This window comes from Globicephala melas, chromosome 6 (assembly GCF_963455315.2).
Source record: "Globicephala melas chromosome 6, mGloMel1.2, whole genome shotgun sequence".
NCBI lineage: Eukaryota > Metazoa > Chordata > Mammalia > Artiodactyla > Delphinidae > Globicephala > Globicephala melas.
The window spans coordinates 28482928-28499245 of NC_083319.1; the positions used below are offsets into that span (position 1 = coordinate 28482928).

At 38.3% G+C, this 16318-nt stretch overlaps 2 protein-coding genes across 9 annotated transcripts in view; one reads left to right on the plus strand and one right to left on the minus strand.

Annotated features, from left to right (window-relative positions):
- LOC115854638 (phospholipid-transporting ATPase ABCA1-like) overlaps positions 1-6915 on the plus strand; it is a 27090-nt gene extending 20175 nt beyond the window's left edge. For 6 of the 7 annotated variants that reach the window (XM_070045712.1, XM_070045710.1, XM_070045713.1 and 3 more), the window contains 3 exons: positions 42-163; positions 1422-1611; positions 5011-6915. In XM_070045712.1, the coding sequence (XP_069901813.1) occupies positions 42-163; positions 1422-1611; positions 5011-5124 (426 nt within the window). In that variant the 3' untranslated portion in view covers positions 5125-6915. Of the gene's footprint in view, positions 1-41; positions 164-1421; positions 1612-1814 lie in introns of all 7 variants that reach the window. The other variant, XM_070045716.1, reaches the window with a different exon arrangement.
- Positions 5885-16245, minus strand: LOC115854640 (protein NipSnap homolog 3A). Of its 2 annotated transcripts, XM_030859148.2 has the most exons (6): positions 16039-16243; positions 13223-13433; positions 10982-11140; positions 9327-9476; positions 6829-6915; positions 5885-6739 (listed from the first exon to the last, which is right to left on the minus strand). In XM_030859148.2, the coding sequence occupies exons 1-6, from the start codon at positions 16096-16098 to the stop codon at positions 6663-6665; spliced, it is 744 nt and encodes a 247-aa protein (XP_030715008.1). In that variant the 5' UTR covers positions 16099-16243; the 3' UTR covers positions 5885-6662. The 2 variants fall into 2 exon arrangements, with proteins under 2 accessions (XP_030715008.1, XP_069901810.1); XM_070045709.1 differs by lacking the exon at positions 9327-9476 and having other exon boundaries at positions 16039-16245.
- Positions 16246-16318: the final 73 nt, after the last annotated feature.

Here is a 16318-nt window from a genome sequence, read left to right on the forward strand (position 1 = left end):
CCTGCTTCTTTGTATGTGACTTGTCTCTCCATAAAATCAAGGGAAGGAGTCTGCATAGATTCTTCTCAACAGACTGTGTGAGTGATATAAAGAATATGAGTTTGGAGCATACACACCTGGATTTGAATTCCGGTTCTGGTACTTATTGGCTGTGTAACCTTGGGTAAGTTACTCAGTTTCTCTGAGCCTCTGTTACTTTGTTTGTTATTGGTGATAATTAAACTACTACCTAGGGTTGTAAGAATAATTAAATGAGAGAATCTCATTATAGTACTCTCCCACAGAATTAATCACTCAGATTAATTTCTGCACTGAACCCCCAGAATATTAGAACCAGGGGCATCATTGGAATCTTTCACTTTTTTAAGGATAAATTTCTCAGAAATAAATGCATTAAATTGTATAATTTTGAAACTGAAAGGGACACTAGAAATACTTTGTTGAAAGAAGTAATTTTACACTTTTATTTTGCTAGTGCTGAAAATAAGCTCCAAGAGGGCAAGTGACTTGTTGATGGTTACACAGTAATTTAGAGCTCAAGTCAGGCATAAAGGCCTTGTCGTTGGTCACCTGGGGTGCTTGCAGACAACCTAGCTCTTCATGTACCAACAACTCTGACCCCTACTAACTGTGCCCCTCCCAATTCTCTACTCGTTTTGAAACATAAAGTGCATCCTGACACTCTCCACCAGGTTTCAGCACGTTGAGCATGAAATGCAGACTCCTCGCAGGCCTGTGTCCTGTGGCTCCCGCCTCCCTCTCCTCATCTCCCACCACGCTCCCTCGCAGCTCAACACATTCCAGCCCCACTGCCTTCCTGTTGTTCCTTAAACGTAAAAGCTCATTTCTTTTGTGGGACTTTGTACCTACACTTTCTATTGCCTTTGCTCATAGTGTTCTTTCTCCCCAAATCTTTTCCTGGCTTGTTTTTCCTAATCGTTTATGCCTTGGAAGAAGTTATCACCTTCTCAGGGAGCGTAGTCACTCTTCTCCTCATACACTGCTTTATTTTTGGCTAAGTGATATAATTATTTGTTTACTGTCCAATTTCTCTATAGGATTGCAAACTCCTTGAAGGTAGGGACTTTTTCTTATTCACCCAGACTCTCAAATATGCAGAACAGTGTCTGGCATATAGTAGCTACTCAGTGAATGTTTGTTGAGTGAAGACATGGGCAGTAGATTGGATTGACTTGAGTTCAGTATATGAGTATTTAAGCCCTCTTTGTGTTCCATCACCACTAACCGTAAAATGAGTCTGCAGCTTACAAGCCTATGGCAGCAGGGAGCGGGGCATCAAATAACCAAAAGGTGAGGGGATAGATGCACGTTTGCAGTTGTTATTGATTGGTCCTGTGCTCTGAGGCAATAGGAGGGGCCAGGCCCTCTTGGGTGATCCTACCTTTGATGTCCCTTTGCAGAGACATGCCCTGCTCGGTGGGGGAGGAGGAGTGGACCACCACCCCCGTCCCCCAGACCATCACAGAGCTCTTCCAAAATGGGAACTGGACGATGGAGAACCCCTCCCCCGCCTGCCAGTGTAGCAGCGACAGAATCAAGAAGATGCTGCCCGTGTGTCCCCTGGGGGCTGGGGGGCTGCCTCCTCCACAAGTGAGTCACTTTCAGGGTGCGACCGTTCAGGTGGGGTGCAGGGTGGGCTTGGGGAGAAGGAATGGGTGACCTGCCGTGTCAGGAGGGTCTCTTTCAGTCTTGATTCTTGTCATAGGGAAAAGCATGTGAGTTTTGAGAGGAGGGGCCTTGGAGCACATTGTTCCTGTATCTGAGGGAGCTTAGCCTGCTTCTCTCTTTTGAAGTCAGCCTAGTTTCCTTACTGGTTCGAGGTCCAACCAGAATACGACACTCTGGATCAATGAGCTGTGGAAGGCACACTGTGGACTCTCCCCCAGTGGTGGTGTCACGGGACAGACTGTGACAAGCCCAGCTTCATCTCTGCCTCTGCCACAGATGAGCTGGTGACCTTGGACAGGTCACGCTGAGCCCTGGGCCTGTTTCCTCACCGCTGAATTAGGGAGGCTCGCCCATAAAACTTCTGTGGGTCTTACAACTCTGACATCCTCTGAAACTCTGAGCGTGGGAATCAGTTGTGAGCCATTTTTTCTGAGAATGATTTCAGGAAGAGGCTTGCTCTTGATGTCTCTCTGCTGCCTTATCAGCATCCAGGTTGCAGGGTGAGGAGAAGGAATTTCAAATGGTGTTGAAAACTTAAAGCAGTCCTTCCTGATTACGTTTCTTTAAAATAAGAGCTCATCTCTTCATCAGTATAACTCCAATGAACAAAAGAATTTGCTAGGCGTAGTCAACGGTGCTGCTCCCTGAAAACCTTTTGTAACCATAAAGAATGATACTTCACAGTCTATTCTGATACTTCATAGTTGCTCAGAATAATTTGCTGGGGCTCTCCTTGGCTTGCCATAATGGCCCTGCTGAGAGCAGAATGGATCAGCCCTTGGTGGCTGGCTGATGGCAGAGCCTGGGCCCTGTGGGCAGAGTCTGGTCACACTGTGGTACATGTTTGAGGGACATGTATCATTGTTGTCCTTGATTTGTTTTCTGTCCCAATTCTGCCCCATAAAGACACATGTGCTCGGTTTACTTTGAATTTAAAAAGCTTCTAGCTCAGTCATCTCTCAGTAAATAAGGTTGTTTTTAATTAGTTTAATCCAAAGTGTGCGTCTCATATCTTAGTTACACTTTTCTCCCAAATCAGATTCATAAAGGGTCCTACGGATTTAAGGACAGTTTCTCAGGCTTTTTACATGGACCCATGAAGGACTTGGATGGAAGAAGTGGTATTAAAAGCATTTACTTTCACTGCTTTTCAACTCATTTGTCCCTCTGAGTTTTGAAGGAATAGGTGGTACTCAGAAGAAAAGAAGGAAGAATCGTTGAAATCTTCATACCTTCAGGAAAATGAGATAACTTACATGGCTGCCTCACAACATAGCTCTCTGAGCAGCGTAGTCTGGGACATCTACAGTGGCTCTCATGCTGGGAGAGAGCCAAGGCCTGTGTATAAGTCCTTCAGGTCTTTCTGGTCAGTATCCCTCACTGCTCATACTGACTCCCCATTCGTTTACCCTACGATCCAAGTTCAGGCCCGAGCCACCATAGTTGGAGGAGCATCTGTGAGATGAATGAGTATTCTTTCTTTAACATCTCAGATGCCTAACTTTGTCGATAATCAAGCCCAGCCTCCTCCCCTTCCCCATTTAGCTTCTGTTAGCCCCCTGGGCAGAAATAATAGAAGTTAAGAGGTTGCCAGAATCCAACAGAGGAGACTGAGCTATAACTTTCACCAAATCTAACTTTAGATTTCCTTTAAAGAGGGAATTCATCTAAATGAAGCATGTACAGACTCATGCTGTTATCTGCTACAAAGCGATACTGTGTTCATATTCTCAGTGTTCTAATGTCAGGCTGTACTTTTAGGTATGGTAGGTTTCTCGGGGTGCCGGTACTTCTCAATCATGTCCTCCAAGTCAAAGTTAAGGATGCCATCAAGCAAGTGAAGGAACACTTAAAGCTCGGCAAGTAACAGTATCCATCCCAAAACATGTCAGAAAAGGGGGCCCAGAGTAGTTGGTACATGGGAGTAGCTGGCAGGTAAACATGGTCACCTAACAGTTTATTGTTTAAGACTTTTTAAAATACAAAGCCATCACTGGCATTTAGTGATCTTACGCCACTCAAGACTGAGCTCCAGTTAATACTTGAAAGTGTAGATCCTATACGTGGAGCATGGCAATTATTGTTTCTGCTTATCTCCTACAGAATAATTATATAGGTCAATGGAAATTTTATATGACCCTGTATAAAGGGTGTATAAGACCGTTCTTATAACAAGACTCTGTTAGAATTTTTGTTTCTGTTAGATTAATATGCTATACATTGTTTTTTCCAATTTATTTACAGCCAGAAGAGTTTAACTTATTTGAGTAATTTCACACTAATATTTCTGCATTTATTAAGTTTTAAAACCAAAGCAGTCCTTTGTGTGTGTGAGAATTTACAACCTGCTGCTCTTATAATGTCAAAAACAGTGAACCAGAGTGAACCCCATTAGGCCACTCTCAGACCTCTTTCTTATTTTTTTTAAATAATTAAATTAAATTCCATTTATTTATTTTATTTTGGGTCAGGCCTTCCCTGACCAGGGATTGAACCCAGGCCCCCTGAAGTGGAAGCATAGTGTCCTAACCACTGGACTGCCAGGAAATTCCCTCTCCGACCCCTTTCAATAGTTTCATTTTGGTACTGGACTCTTTCATGAACTCAGAGAAATCAGTTCCGCATTTGAAGTGTCAGGTTATTGACCTGAAAATGATGGTTTAACTCTGAATAAAATAATTTTATTTTATTTATTAAGCCGGTGTTTTTCCCTGGGCTATACTTCAGATATTGCGTGTGTGTCTGCCTTGATTGCATCAGTTGCATCAATGAACGCTCAGATTGCATCAACTGATTGCATGCAACTCATGGTGTTGAAAACTTAAAGCAGTCCTTCCTGATTGCGTTTCTTTAAAATAAGAGGTCTTCTCTTCATCAGTATAACTCCAGTGAACAAAAGAATTTGCTAGGCATAGTCAACGGTGCTGCTCCCTGAAAACCTTTTGTAACCATAAAGAATGATACTTCACGGTCTATTCTGATACTTCATAATTGTTCAGAATAAGTTGCTGGGGCTCTCCTTGGCTTGCTATAATGGCCCTGCTGAGAGCAGAGTGGATCAGCCCTTGGTGGCCGGCTGATGGCAGAGCCTGGGCTCTGTGGGCAGAGTCTGGTCACACTGTGGTACATGTTTGAGGGACATGTGTCATTGTTGTCCTTGATTTGTTTTCTGTCCCAATTCTGCCCCATAAAGACACATGTGCTCGGTTGCATCAATGAACGCTCAGATTCTCACTGACTTTCTCTTTGCAAGAAGAACATGTTAGTGAACATAATTACGTCCATCTGTGTCATCTCTGCGATGTCCTCTGTCCCGGCCAGCTTTGTCGTGTTCCTGATCCAGGGTTGTTTCAGCAAATAGAAGCACCTGTAGTTCATCAGTGGAGTGAAGCCTATCATTCTACTGGCTCTCCAGTTCTGTCTAGGACATGGTAAGAATGCTGGTCTGCCGCTGCTATATAAACCTCCAATAGGGCTCTGGATTGGACGGATGAAAGGGCCCCTGGCCATCACCAGGAAATGTTCTAGCTAGTCCAAAGATGAATGAAAGAGGAAAACGCAGACCCAGTTGTACACTTTGATGTGACCAAACATGGCCTTAAGCCCAGGGCTGATCTCACGCCAGAGGAAATCCGTCCACACAGACTGCAATTCATACCACCACCACCTCATTCCCTAAGTGACAACTTTTCAAAAAACTGAGGTGGAAGACTCTTAGTCAAAACTTAAAGCCAATGCTTCTAACATGTCTGATAGATTTTAGCCTTCAGAGTCAGGGTGTTCTTTGCCTTACTAGGAACTCATCTGTCCTTCAGATTCCTGAGGACCAGGTAAGTGAGAGGTGACCGTGCTTCCTGTTTTTCAGTTTTCCCATAGATAGCTAATTTGTAATTTATTGTTTTTGCAGTATGTTAGAAACATAAAATAACATAGCTGTAAGTACAAGTACCAGGAGAGCTTAGAAGTGCGAAATCTAGTTTAAGAAGGCTGAGGCACTCAACTAAAATAAAAACTAAAGTCATTAGTAAGAAAATCCTAGTATGTCTGGGATGGTACTGAAGAAATCCTTGTAAGGTTACTTGAGGTGACAATATTTACAATAAAGACAGTACATTATTACTGTCTCATTACCTTATGGCAACACAACAGTAGCTCCAGAGATGAGGATTAAAAATATAAAACACAATAGAAAGAATCAGATTGTATATATAGGCTTTTATTAGGGCAAACATTTCCATAACCATAAATATCTCATTAAAACAAACAGATGACCAAGTACCTTTGTTAAACAGTGATTTAAAATGAAGTAAAAATTAGTAAAGTTAACTGTAAACGAAGATACTGCAGCATATAAACCAATGGGTCATCAATAACTTTTAATACCAAGACCTAATAACATTATTTTCCAGGTAAGTAATTATTAATGTGAAAACCATAATTAATACAGATGACCCAGGTAACATTGTACTCTTCCATAGTAAAGAAATATGTTTAATATTTTTATGAATCCTATCTGGTAGTATAAAATAAACTTTAATGGACAAAAACTTTTAAAATCTCAGAAAAACAGACATGATGAAAAGGTTAATAATGTATACAAATATTTTAAAGATATTATCACAGCTATGGAAATGAAAGAATCACTTGAATGTAAGAAAATGCTATAAAAGCAGAGGGTTGTCAAAATAGAGAAAAAGAGATATTTGGAAACTAATGAAAAGTCAAGATCCTATAGTAATAGCAACTATTTTTAATGTATGACAGATACTGAAATGCCTAGGCAAAAAGGAACAGACTGTTTACTGACGTGGTGGTGATAGTGGACAGAGGTAGCTTTTAAATATGCAAGGGACATAGCAAATTAACTTACCACCTCCATCAAATAAAAGTGAGAATCTCTTGGGAGAATTTAAGCACCATTAGTAGACACAGCTTATGGCACTTAATGAAATGCTTCATTTATCAGTGGAAGACTATTTCAATGGTGAAAATGACATAGGAATCAGAAGCATATTCTGCTGAGACCCAAGGAAGTTAACACTCTCCCGAACTGGAAAAAAATTCATAAGAAGGTATATAAAGTTATTGACTAAATCAGATTTGTTCTAAGAATAACTTGTGCTTAGTGAAATAGCTTACCAGCTGCCACAACTCTGGGATCCTCATGAGACTGGTGTCTCCCAGCTGCTCGGCTATCCGCACTCTCGTTCCACCAAAGAACATGAACTGCAGAAATAAATAAACCAGAAATAGATTCTAAAGACTGTGGCATTGCTCAAATAAGAAAGACAGAAACATTAATCAGAAACTGTAACTCCTATTCTTTAAATAAAAATAGTGATTATCAACAGGGTAACACTAAGTATATTAGTGATAAGATTTCAGAGGGGTGAGCGATCTGGGAGAGAAATTTATAAACATTGTTTCCAAAGTTTTCTTACTATAAATAATGCTGACATAAATTTCATTAGAGCAGCAGTACATGTACATAATAAGAGCAATGCTGATGACAACTTCTACTAACATTTATTGGGTGCCTACTGCATGTTGAGCCTGGTTTTACATTTTGTGTGTATTAACTCATTTAGTTTTCATAATAACCTTCAGTGGTAGGTTATTATTATCATCATTTTATGGATGAGGAAACTAAGGCACAGTAAGGTTAAGTAACTCACCCAAGGTGACAGAGTTTTAAGTGGTGGAGCTGGGATTCAAACCCAGGCAGTCTGGATCTGATTATATTCTTAACATAAACTCCTAAAATTTAAATTGAGAGAACCAAAGAGTATCTTACATATGTACACTTACAAATGTACAGTGTATATATTATACACTATCCTCCAGAAGTGAAGTACTGATTTATACTCAGCATATTATCATATTCCTAGTACACTGAGAATGAATTTAAGATTAAAAAGTGTGTGTACACACATTTCAGTAGTTTTTTTAAATAAAAATTCTACACGTCTATTATAGTAAATTAGAGATTTAAAAAACCTTTAACGTCATCATTCAAATGTGATTATATATTGTATATCCTTTCAAATTTCCTTCTTGTATAACTAAAAACATTCGTATTTCCTAGAATGTTGGCAAAAACAGTTGAAAAAAATTAAGCTTTTTATTTTATTGCCAAATTATTAAGGGGGGCAAGATTAAGCCAATACAACCCTACATAGTACAACAGTACTTGTTTGTCCCCAACCCCTCCAATACTATATCTATATAATATGTTTTTATTAGGTAAAAAATGGCATCCAATTATTGTTTTAATCTGCAACTTCTTTAATATATATTAGTCATCTGTGTCATCTTTGCATAAGCTTTTATTTTTCTTTTTGCTTTTGGATTTCATTTATGTTTTTTTTGGTATGCACAGAAATTTGAGCCTTTGTACAATAATATCATCAGTTCTTTTCTCTCCTTCATAGTTTCTTCATTTGCTTTTGGCTTAGAAATGTTGTTCTCACATATTATTAAATAAATTTATCTATATTTTGTTTCAGTAATTCTATGAATTCAGTTTTTTAATTGATATTTATAATCCATCTTGATTTTATTTTAGTGTATGGTGTGAGAAAGGCATCTAATAATTGTCATAATTTTTCTCCTCTTCATGTATTTTCCAACTTAAACAAACATCTATTTTTGCACAGTCCAACTTTTTTTTTACAATATATTATTAAAAGTTGAATTTCTGGGCAACGATCAGCTCAACTCTGGATATGTTAGGTTTGAGATGTCCATTAGACATGAAGTGGAGAATATGAGGCGGCAACTGGATATTATGAGTTTTCAAATATTAAAAGTCTTAACTATCCTTTCAGATAAACTTTAATATCCCAAATAGGTGTTTTATTAAATAAATCAATATGGTATACATACTATGTGTATATAAGTAGTGAGAAATGGGTAATTTTTTTCTTTGGGCTTGTCCATGTCCATTTAATATTTACAATAACTATATATTACTTTTCACCCCCAAACAACCCAAGTAATATTATTTTAAAAAATCACAAATGGTACAACAGTACAAACTTTCACATATAAAATAAATAAGTTGCTGAGAAGCTTAAAAGTTCCCATCACAAGGAAAAAAAAATTGTAACTATGTGAGGTAATGCATGTTAACTAAACTTATTGTGGTAATCATTTCACACAATATATACATATTATACATACACAATATATACATATACATGATATATATACATATATCAGATCATTATGTTGTACACCTTAAACTTACATAATGTTATATGTCAATTATATTACCATAAAAGTGGGAAAAAAATCAATAAAACTCCATTCAGAGATTATGTAGATTATGAAAAAGAGATTATGAAAGGAATAGGTGATTTCTTGAGGTCCTTTCCAGTTTTAAAAATTTTATCATTTTGATGTATCAGAGAAAAAAGCAGTTCAGTATTTGAAAAAGGCTTCATAAGGTATTAATATTCTAAATAAATAAGATTTAAAACAGGTTTACTCAACCCTTAAAATCACAAAAAACTAAAAATTTGGCAATAAAAGGTAAAATACACTCAATAATGAGAAGAGAGACAAACTGACCCAAGGAACTTAACAGTAGATCACCAATATACTTTGCAATTTCACAGAGAGATGGACAACTGTACCTCTGTTGAGTATTCCATATTCTGCATGGAATACTCCAACTAATTTTGTGTAGCCTTGATTGACATGTGTATGAACGGCCCTTTTAAATGGGTCACCCCACAGAGCTGGCCCACCAGGTTTCATCTGAAAAGTAGCCAGTTCATAGACTCCTGGAATAGGGAGAAAAATAAGTATTTTACTGAACACATTCAAGCAATTTGTAATCCTGTCTAGTTTGGTTCCAGTGGAAAGCTAATCTATATATAGATTTGGAGGATCATATATACATATACATGTTTATGTAGACATATTTATTAATAATTTGCACTGTGCTTTTATATTTAGAAAGTCCTTGACCTACTTTAAGGATGAGTTGTTAAGCTTATAGAGAACAAAGAAATATTTTTAATATTTTAAAAATATTTTTAATTTATAAAATTTATCAATAAAATTGTGAGAAAATAATGGAATAGGACCTTTTAGCTGCCTGCATTTACACTTTTATAATAGAAATGAATAAAGTATTTTCCAGTCTCTTCCGGTTCTGTTCTTCTTTCCAACTTCTACTACTTTTTTGCTTTATATAATTTCCCCCTATAGGTTTCCATTTCTACCAGGAACAGCAAGCAAACAATGGACCTGAAGTGACTGTCTCAGAGTTTTTGAGGCAAAACAAACCCTGAAGGAGGTGGTTTTATTATTCCAGGTATATAATATCCAGGTAAATACTTGAAAAGTATTTTACCTTCTGGGTGGAAGTATAGGGTGGGTGGACAGAAAGAAACTAGGGGACCAGTAGATTTGAGAAGTAAAGGAAAAACATGCAAAAGTTACTGAAGAATCATAAATAACATAGAGGAAGAGAACCAAGATTTGACATTGTCTTTGAAGCCCACTAGTTCATTTAGATGGTGCCTAAAACTGAGGGGATCTAGGTGGATAAGGATCTAAATAAGACTTTTCAAATCTCTTGTAATCCAAAATGCACTACAGAGTTGGGAATAATGGGGGAAATAAAATAAAATTTAAATTAGTTTATGCTTTTTCTAATCTGACCTTTGTTTAAAACTGGATTGAGGTAATAATTTCTTTAAGTCAGCAAGAAGTGAAATCAGGAAGAAGACAAATCTTTAGGAATTATTTTCAAACTGAGAAATAAGAAAGAGGAAGACATAAAAGTTAGACTACAGTAATACAGCTTGGCAGTTCCAGTTAATTCATTCCCCCCAAACAGTCAAATTTAATAAGCAAATTTGTACTTCATGATTTGAGATTAGTAGTAATTTATGAAAAAATACTTTTATATCTAAAAGTTTGTAATATTTAAAAATTATGACAAAATATCATACAGTATCCCTCATCTACCCACATGTGTTCTCTGCTCCCAAGGCCCAACTTCTCAACTTTTAGTGACCATGTCAACTTTTTCTATAATATAGCTAAACTTTAAGTATCAGTAATGATAACAATTTGGAAAAATACTCCATTATTTAATGCTCAATTTTTAAGAATAAGCTAAGAGCTCCAAATTATTTTTATCTCAACAATCAACATATGTTCCTATATTATGCAAAAGATTAACTTCATTTTTTTCCAGTAGAACTTTAGTTTTTATAGCTTAAAATCTTTAATATTTTCTCCATCAAAATTCAGTGACTAAGACGGAAGGACTTACCTTCTTTTGGAGGTTTTTCTAATTTGCACCATGGCACCAGATAAGTAATTTCACTCTCTTGTTTATCAATAAGAGCCAAATTTGGAATGAGAAATTGTTCTTGCCATTCCTTATCTTTGGCCAAGGCTTTCTGAACTTCAGTTCGATGAGCAAAATTGTCTATGGGATGAAAAGGAGTAAGAAAAATAAAAATGTCTGATTTAAAACCACCTGTACTTTTTCTGGGTTTCATTCAGTTTAGTAAATGTTCATCGAGGCCACAAAAGGACTGTGTTATATCACTGGAGATACCAACATAAGTAAATGTGACGCCTGTCCCCAAGCTGTTCATGGTCTAAAAGGGGAGTAGGAACGTAAACAACTGATAATATCATATAGTAATGGGCTTTATATGCTCTACCACTTAGTAGGTAGTTGTGAGGCTTAGGTAAGTTATTGAATCTTTGTGTCTGTTTAACGCCAGGGCTGAAGTGAGGATTAAATGAATTAGCACATGAAAGGAGCTCAGAACAGTGTTTGGCACCTAGTGAGTACTCAGTATCTGTTAACTATTCTTATTAATTTTATTGAGGCATTTAAATTATGGCGCCAGTTTAGAAAAAGACTGTTTTTCTTTGTCAGTGGTGATGGTGATGAGTGGTCAGGTCAAGGTATAACTGAATTAAATTGAACATAAATGAAATTAAGATTTGCTTTCTCAGCCTCTTCTTTGAACAAACAGCTTCCAAAGAAATAGTGCTCATTCTCTTAATTACTGTCATCCATTCTTTTTACCCAGTACTATTTCTCTTCTGTTTGTTACCCATATGTTACTAACATATGGGCCTAGTACTAATATTTACTAATAGGGCCTTATAAGACTAATGGTAAAAGAGTTTTCTATGGTTTACGTTGCAGATAAGGAATAACAGCCTTCTTAGAGCATTAGTAAGTTATATCAGGACCTTACGAGTAATTTCTTAATGGGACGTGATTCAGCTGGTGGTGCATTAAAGCATGAATTGTGTTTTTTTTAATAAATTTATTTTTGGTTGCGTTGGGTCTTCGTTGCTGCGTGAGGGCTTCTCTAGTTGTGGCGAGTGGGGGCTACTCTTCGTTGTGGAGCTCGGGCCTCTCATTGCGGTGGCTTCTCTTGTTGCGGTGCACGGGCTCTAGGCGTGTGGGCTTCAGTAGTTGTGGTTCGCAGGCTCTAGAGCGCAGGCTCAGTAGTTGTGGTACATGGGCTTAGGTGCTCCGCGGCATGTGGGATCTTCCCAGACCAGGGCTTGAACCCGTGTCCCGTGCATTGGCAGGCAGATTCTTAACCACTGCACCACCAGGGAAGTCCCATAAATTGTGTTTTAATGGGGTTTGTTTTATTACAACAGGGAGAACCCCTAAACTATGGCCACGTTAAATTCAGAATGAGTACTTTTCATATTAAAGTACTATATGACTATTAACTTTGGACACTGATGACCAAACACTAAATGAAATTATTAAAAGTTCTTTAGATATCATCAAGTCCTGATGTGACTTCACAAAAATTTAATATTGGAGTTAAACATTCTAGGGATTCCTGTAACCGTTCTTCTTGTAAACCAGGGGTTGGTCAACTTCAATATTGAAAGAACTCACTTCCTTTCCTTTACCTCCCTAGCCTAGTATAATGACAGTGAATTCCTTGAAACTCTGGGGGCAGAAAAAAACCCAAAGTGGTCCTGAAATATAACAAAATTATTAAATCTTAAGGATGGGTGAGGGCTTCAAAGTTAACTATCATCCCCTATCAACTTCTATTTCCCTAAAGTCCCTAGATGTTTGAATGATTTCTGCTAAAACATTGTTATCCAGCTATAGCTTCAATATAAAGAAAAAATAATTCTACTTTCTTTTATGATCCTAACTCACTCTGGTTCTTGCATTAACTGCTTTAAATTTTTCATAAAAAATCTTTACAATAACCATTCTAAACTTTTTTTTCTAGAATTAAAGTCTAGCTTAGAATTTTATGACTTGGAATTGGAGATGCCACATTTTCCCAATATTGCTTCCCATATGATAATATAAAGGTTCCAGCAATGGGCTGTTAAGAGGTATACTGTTGGGAAGAATAATCACTGAATTAATTTTTTTGGTATTGCTTTTTTAGTTTTACTTAACCTGTATGTATTTATAGTAACATAGATCCAAGAACTAAGTCTCATGTAATATCTAACTGAATGAAAATCTGTACTGAATACTTAAGCTGATGACTCATACCATACTTCCAAACATGAAACACTTTATTCATTCTGCCTCCAAATTCTACAGTCCAGAATCCAACCAATTCAGAGTGAGCTGTCCGAAGATGAATGTTTTTCTTAACATTTTCCAGGAACTCATTCATCTTTGAGGGCTTAACATAACAGGTACGAAATTCATAGAATGTTCCATCGTATTGTCTGGGGCCTGTAGCAAAAGATGAGCACACCTGAAGAAAGATAAGGCAACTTGAAATATTTGGGGAAGGCAGGGTTTATAATATTATGTTACAAACAAATCTGAGCCTGGAAACAAGGGACACTCATTAAACTCATAATCTGTTTCGACTTCTGTTGTCCTCTCTCCACTGAATTTGTTTAGAGATATGTCAATAAAGATGCCTGCTTTAAACATTCTAAATATATAGCTACTGTTTCCTAGCAGGGGCTCCACCTTTAGTCACTTTTCCATGAGAAGCTCCTAAGAAGGCACTGGGTCAGTCTCTTTACCAAAGGACAATTAGGATCCTAATAAATTTTACAAATAGTTAGGATCCTGATAAATTTTACAAATAGTTTATTATCCCTTATTTAGCTAATATTCCATCTATATTGAATAGCATATGTATTAGAGTTAAGCATTTAAAACAATTTTTTAACATATACAGGTATTTTGGCTGGCACAATGACAATGTGTTTACTGGCAGAAAACTAATTTTTTTTTTACGTTCTTAAAACAATGGAAATTGCTGGTCAGGTAGAAGTATTTTCTAAATCCAGTGAAGTGGACCACTAGTCAAAAATAGGACAGGAGTGTAACTAATGTAATAGGAAACTATGACTTAGCCAGTTGCATTGTACTATGGTGATAGCCTGTGTAAATGCTAGAAAAAGGAAATATCAGTAAGTTAGAATTGTCTGAATAATTATTAGGGTTTAATTACATATGCAACCTGAAGAAGGGCATTTAATCCACCCAATTATAGCAGGTTGATGGAAATATCCCTTAAGAACCATTCATTACTTTTGTAATAGTCATATGCTCACAATGTAAATTTCTAATTGGGTTCTCTGAGTAAACTTAACTTTCAGTAGATGCTTTGTGTATGTATATGTGTTTGTGTGTATATATATATATATATATATGTATATACAAATATATGTATATACACACATGCGCATACATATACATTCATATAGCATTCTAGTTTACATATCCATCGTACATAAGTTTGGTTAGCATGTGCACATTTCCTGAAGCTGATTATACCAGAATTATCTATTAAAGTAGTTTTGGTACTTATAAGGCTATTGATGAATTTTGGGCTTATACTGACTACCTGATATGTCAAAGGAAAGCAGTAGGCTTCTTCCTCTGACATATATTTTGTTTACAAAACACAGTAATGTATATATTTTACTTAATTGTGTATAAGGCTTAATTATAATAATCTCTCTTGAGGTCATTCCATGTCTATGATGAGTTATACTCTTATTGCCCAACTGACTTAAGCTTGCCATCAAAAACAATTGCAGCTGCCCCTGTATTTGACAGATATTCTTTTTGTGCCATCTTACTAAACTTTACTAACAGAATGTTAAGCAAATAAATACTGCCTAGTATTTATAGTTTAAAAATATTATAAATAAAATATAAGTATATCAGATATCAGAAAATAGGCCAATAGGGTACTTGTAACAATTGCTTTTTAAGTTGCTTTTCAGGGAATTTGTATTTGGAGATCAAAATATGTGATCAAAGGCATACATTTTATTATCGTTGGCAGAAGAACGTGTCCTCCCTGTATCCTCAAGTCCATTCTCTACGTCTGCGTCTTTACTCCTGTCCTTCCCCTAGGTTTGTCAGAACCATTTTTTTTCATTGTTTTGGTTGACATTTAATAACATCAAAGTTCAGAGTAAAATTCTAAGGAATAATTCTTGGTCCTGCCCCAATAGAGAGAATCAGAATAAAGCCTGTATTGCTAATCTTGGGTGAAGGGGCCATTAATGGTTCCTCTTTAGTCTTCACCAGAAAGTCAGTCTCTAGAGTAGATTATAATCCCCTTCTTACTGCTCTTTGAGAAAGAAGTAAAAGCCTAAACACCAAAAGGAAAAAACCTCTAGGTTAGATTCACAGAATAGGCCAATTCCTGACAGTTAAGGCTGAATCACAATAATCTATTTTGTACATTTTTTACCCAGATGAAATAAGTTGTCATCATCATATTTGCTACGAGGTTCCTGACACTGCCTGACTAGGGCACCAACCTCAGGAGACACTGGCATCTGGGCAGGATGCTTCACCACCTGCACCCTGGGCCCCCTCTTAAAGGTTCTCTGCCTGCAAAATGCTGGAAGGTTGTGTATTTCGCTTAATAGGGGGAGGCCTGTCCTATTGCCCCTTCAGTCTGGAGGGGCTTGTCAAAACACAAATCAGTAAGAGAGGCCGGACCAGTGTCTAGCACAGGCCCCAATGCGGCGACAGCAACCTCGCAGAGCCGCAAAAACGCAGCAGCTGGCGCTTCAGGGTGACCTCAGGGCTTCCGGGTACCTAGGCTAGAAACGGCCCCTGTCCACGACTGTTTGCGAGACGGCCAGAGGCGACCCTGGCATTGGGTCTTCCTCTAACGGAACCCTTCCTCCTGCCGCGCATCCCGGGGTCCGCCGCCACGGGATTCCGAGACTTGTACTAGAAGTCGGCTCTGCGGCAGCAGAACCACGTTGGCAGGTCTGGGCCCGTAGGCGCATGCGCGGCCCGCGCTCTTCCCCGCAGACGCCCTTCCCCGCCCCTCCCCCAGGGAACGATTTGGGCGCGTCTCGGACGGCCAGTACCTGAGGCGCCTGCGTCCGAGCGGCCAGAGCCTTAGTCAGGCTCCTTCGGAGGGCAAGCATGGCACGGCTTCGAGCGCTGAGAAGGGCAGCGGTCGGTATTCTTCCTTGAATTCTTCCTCCTGTGGCTTCCCGACTAGCTGGGAGCGGCGCCTGCACAACTCCCGGACGCAGGCTCGGGGCGGGTCGGCTCCTCCTCCTGCGTTGGGGCCGGGGGGGCGGGTTGGGGGGCGGCCGGACCGCCCAGTCTGCCAGGCGTCTTCCGCAGCCTGAGCACCAGACG

Bases quoted from the DNA above. Each gene is read 5' to 3' on its own strand.
- LOC115854640 (XM_030859148.2), bottom strand. From the start codon at position 16,098: ATGCTTGCCCTCCGAAGGAGCCTGACTAAGGCTCTGGCCGCTCGGACG. The intron at 9,477-10,981 runs GTAAGTCCTTCC...TCCCTATTCCAG, and splicing joins AGAAAAACCTCCAAAAGAAG to GAGTCTATGAACTGGCTACT. The intron at 6,916-9,326 runs GTACAGTTGTCC...TTATTTCTGCAG, and splicing joins ATATGGAATACTCAACAGAG to TTCATGTTCTTTGGTGGAAC.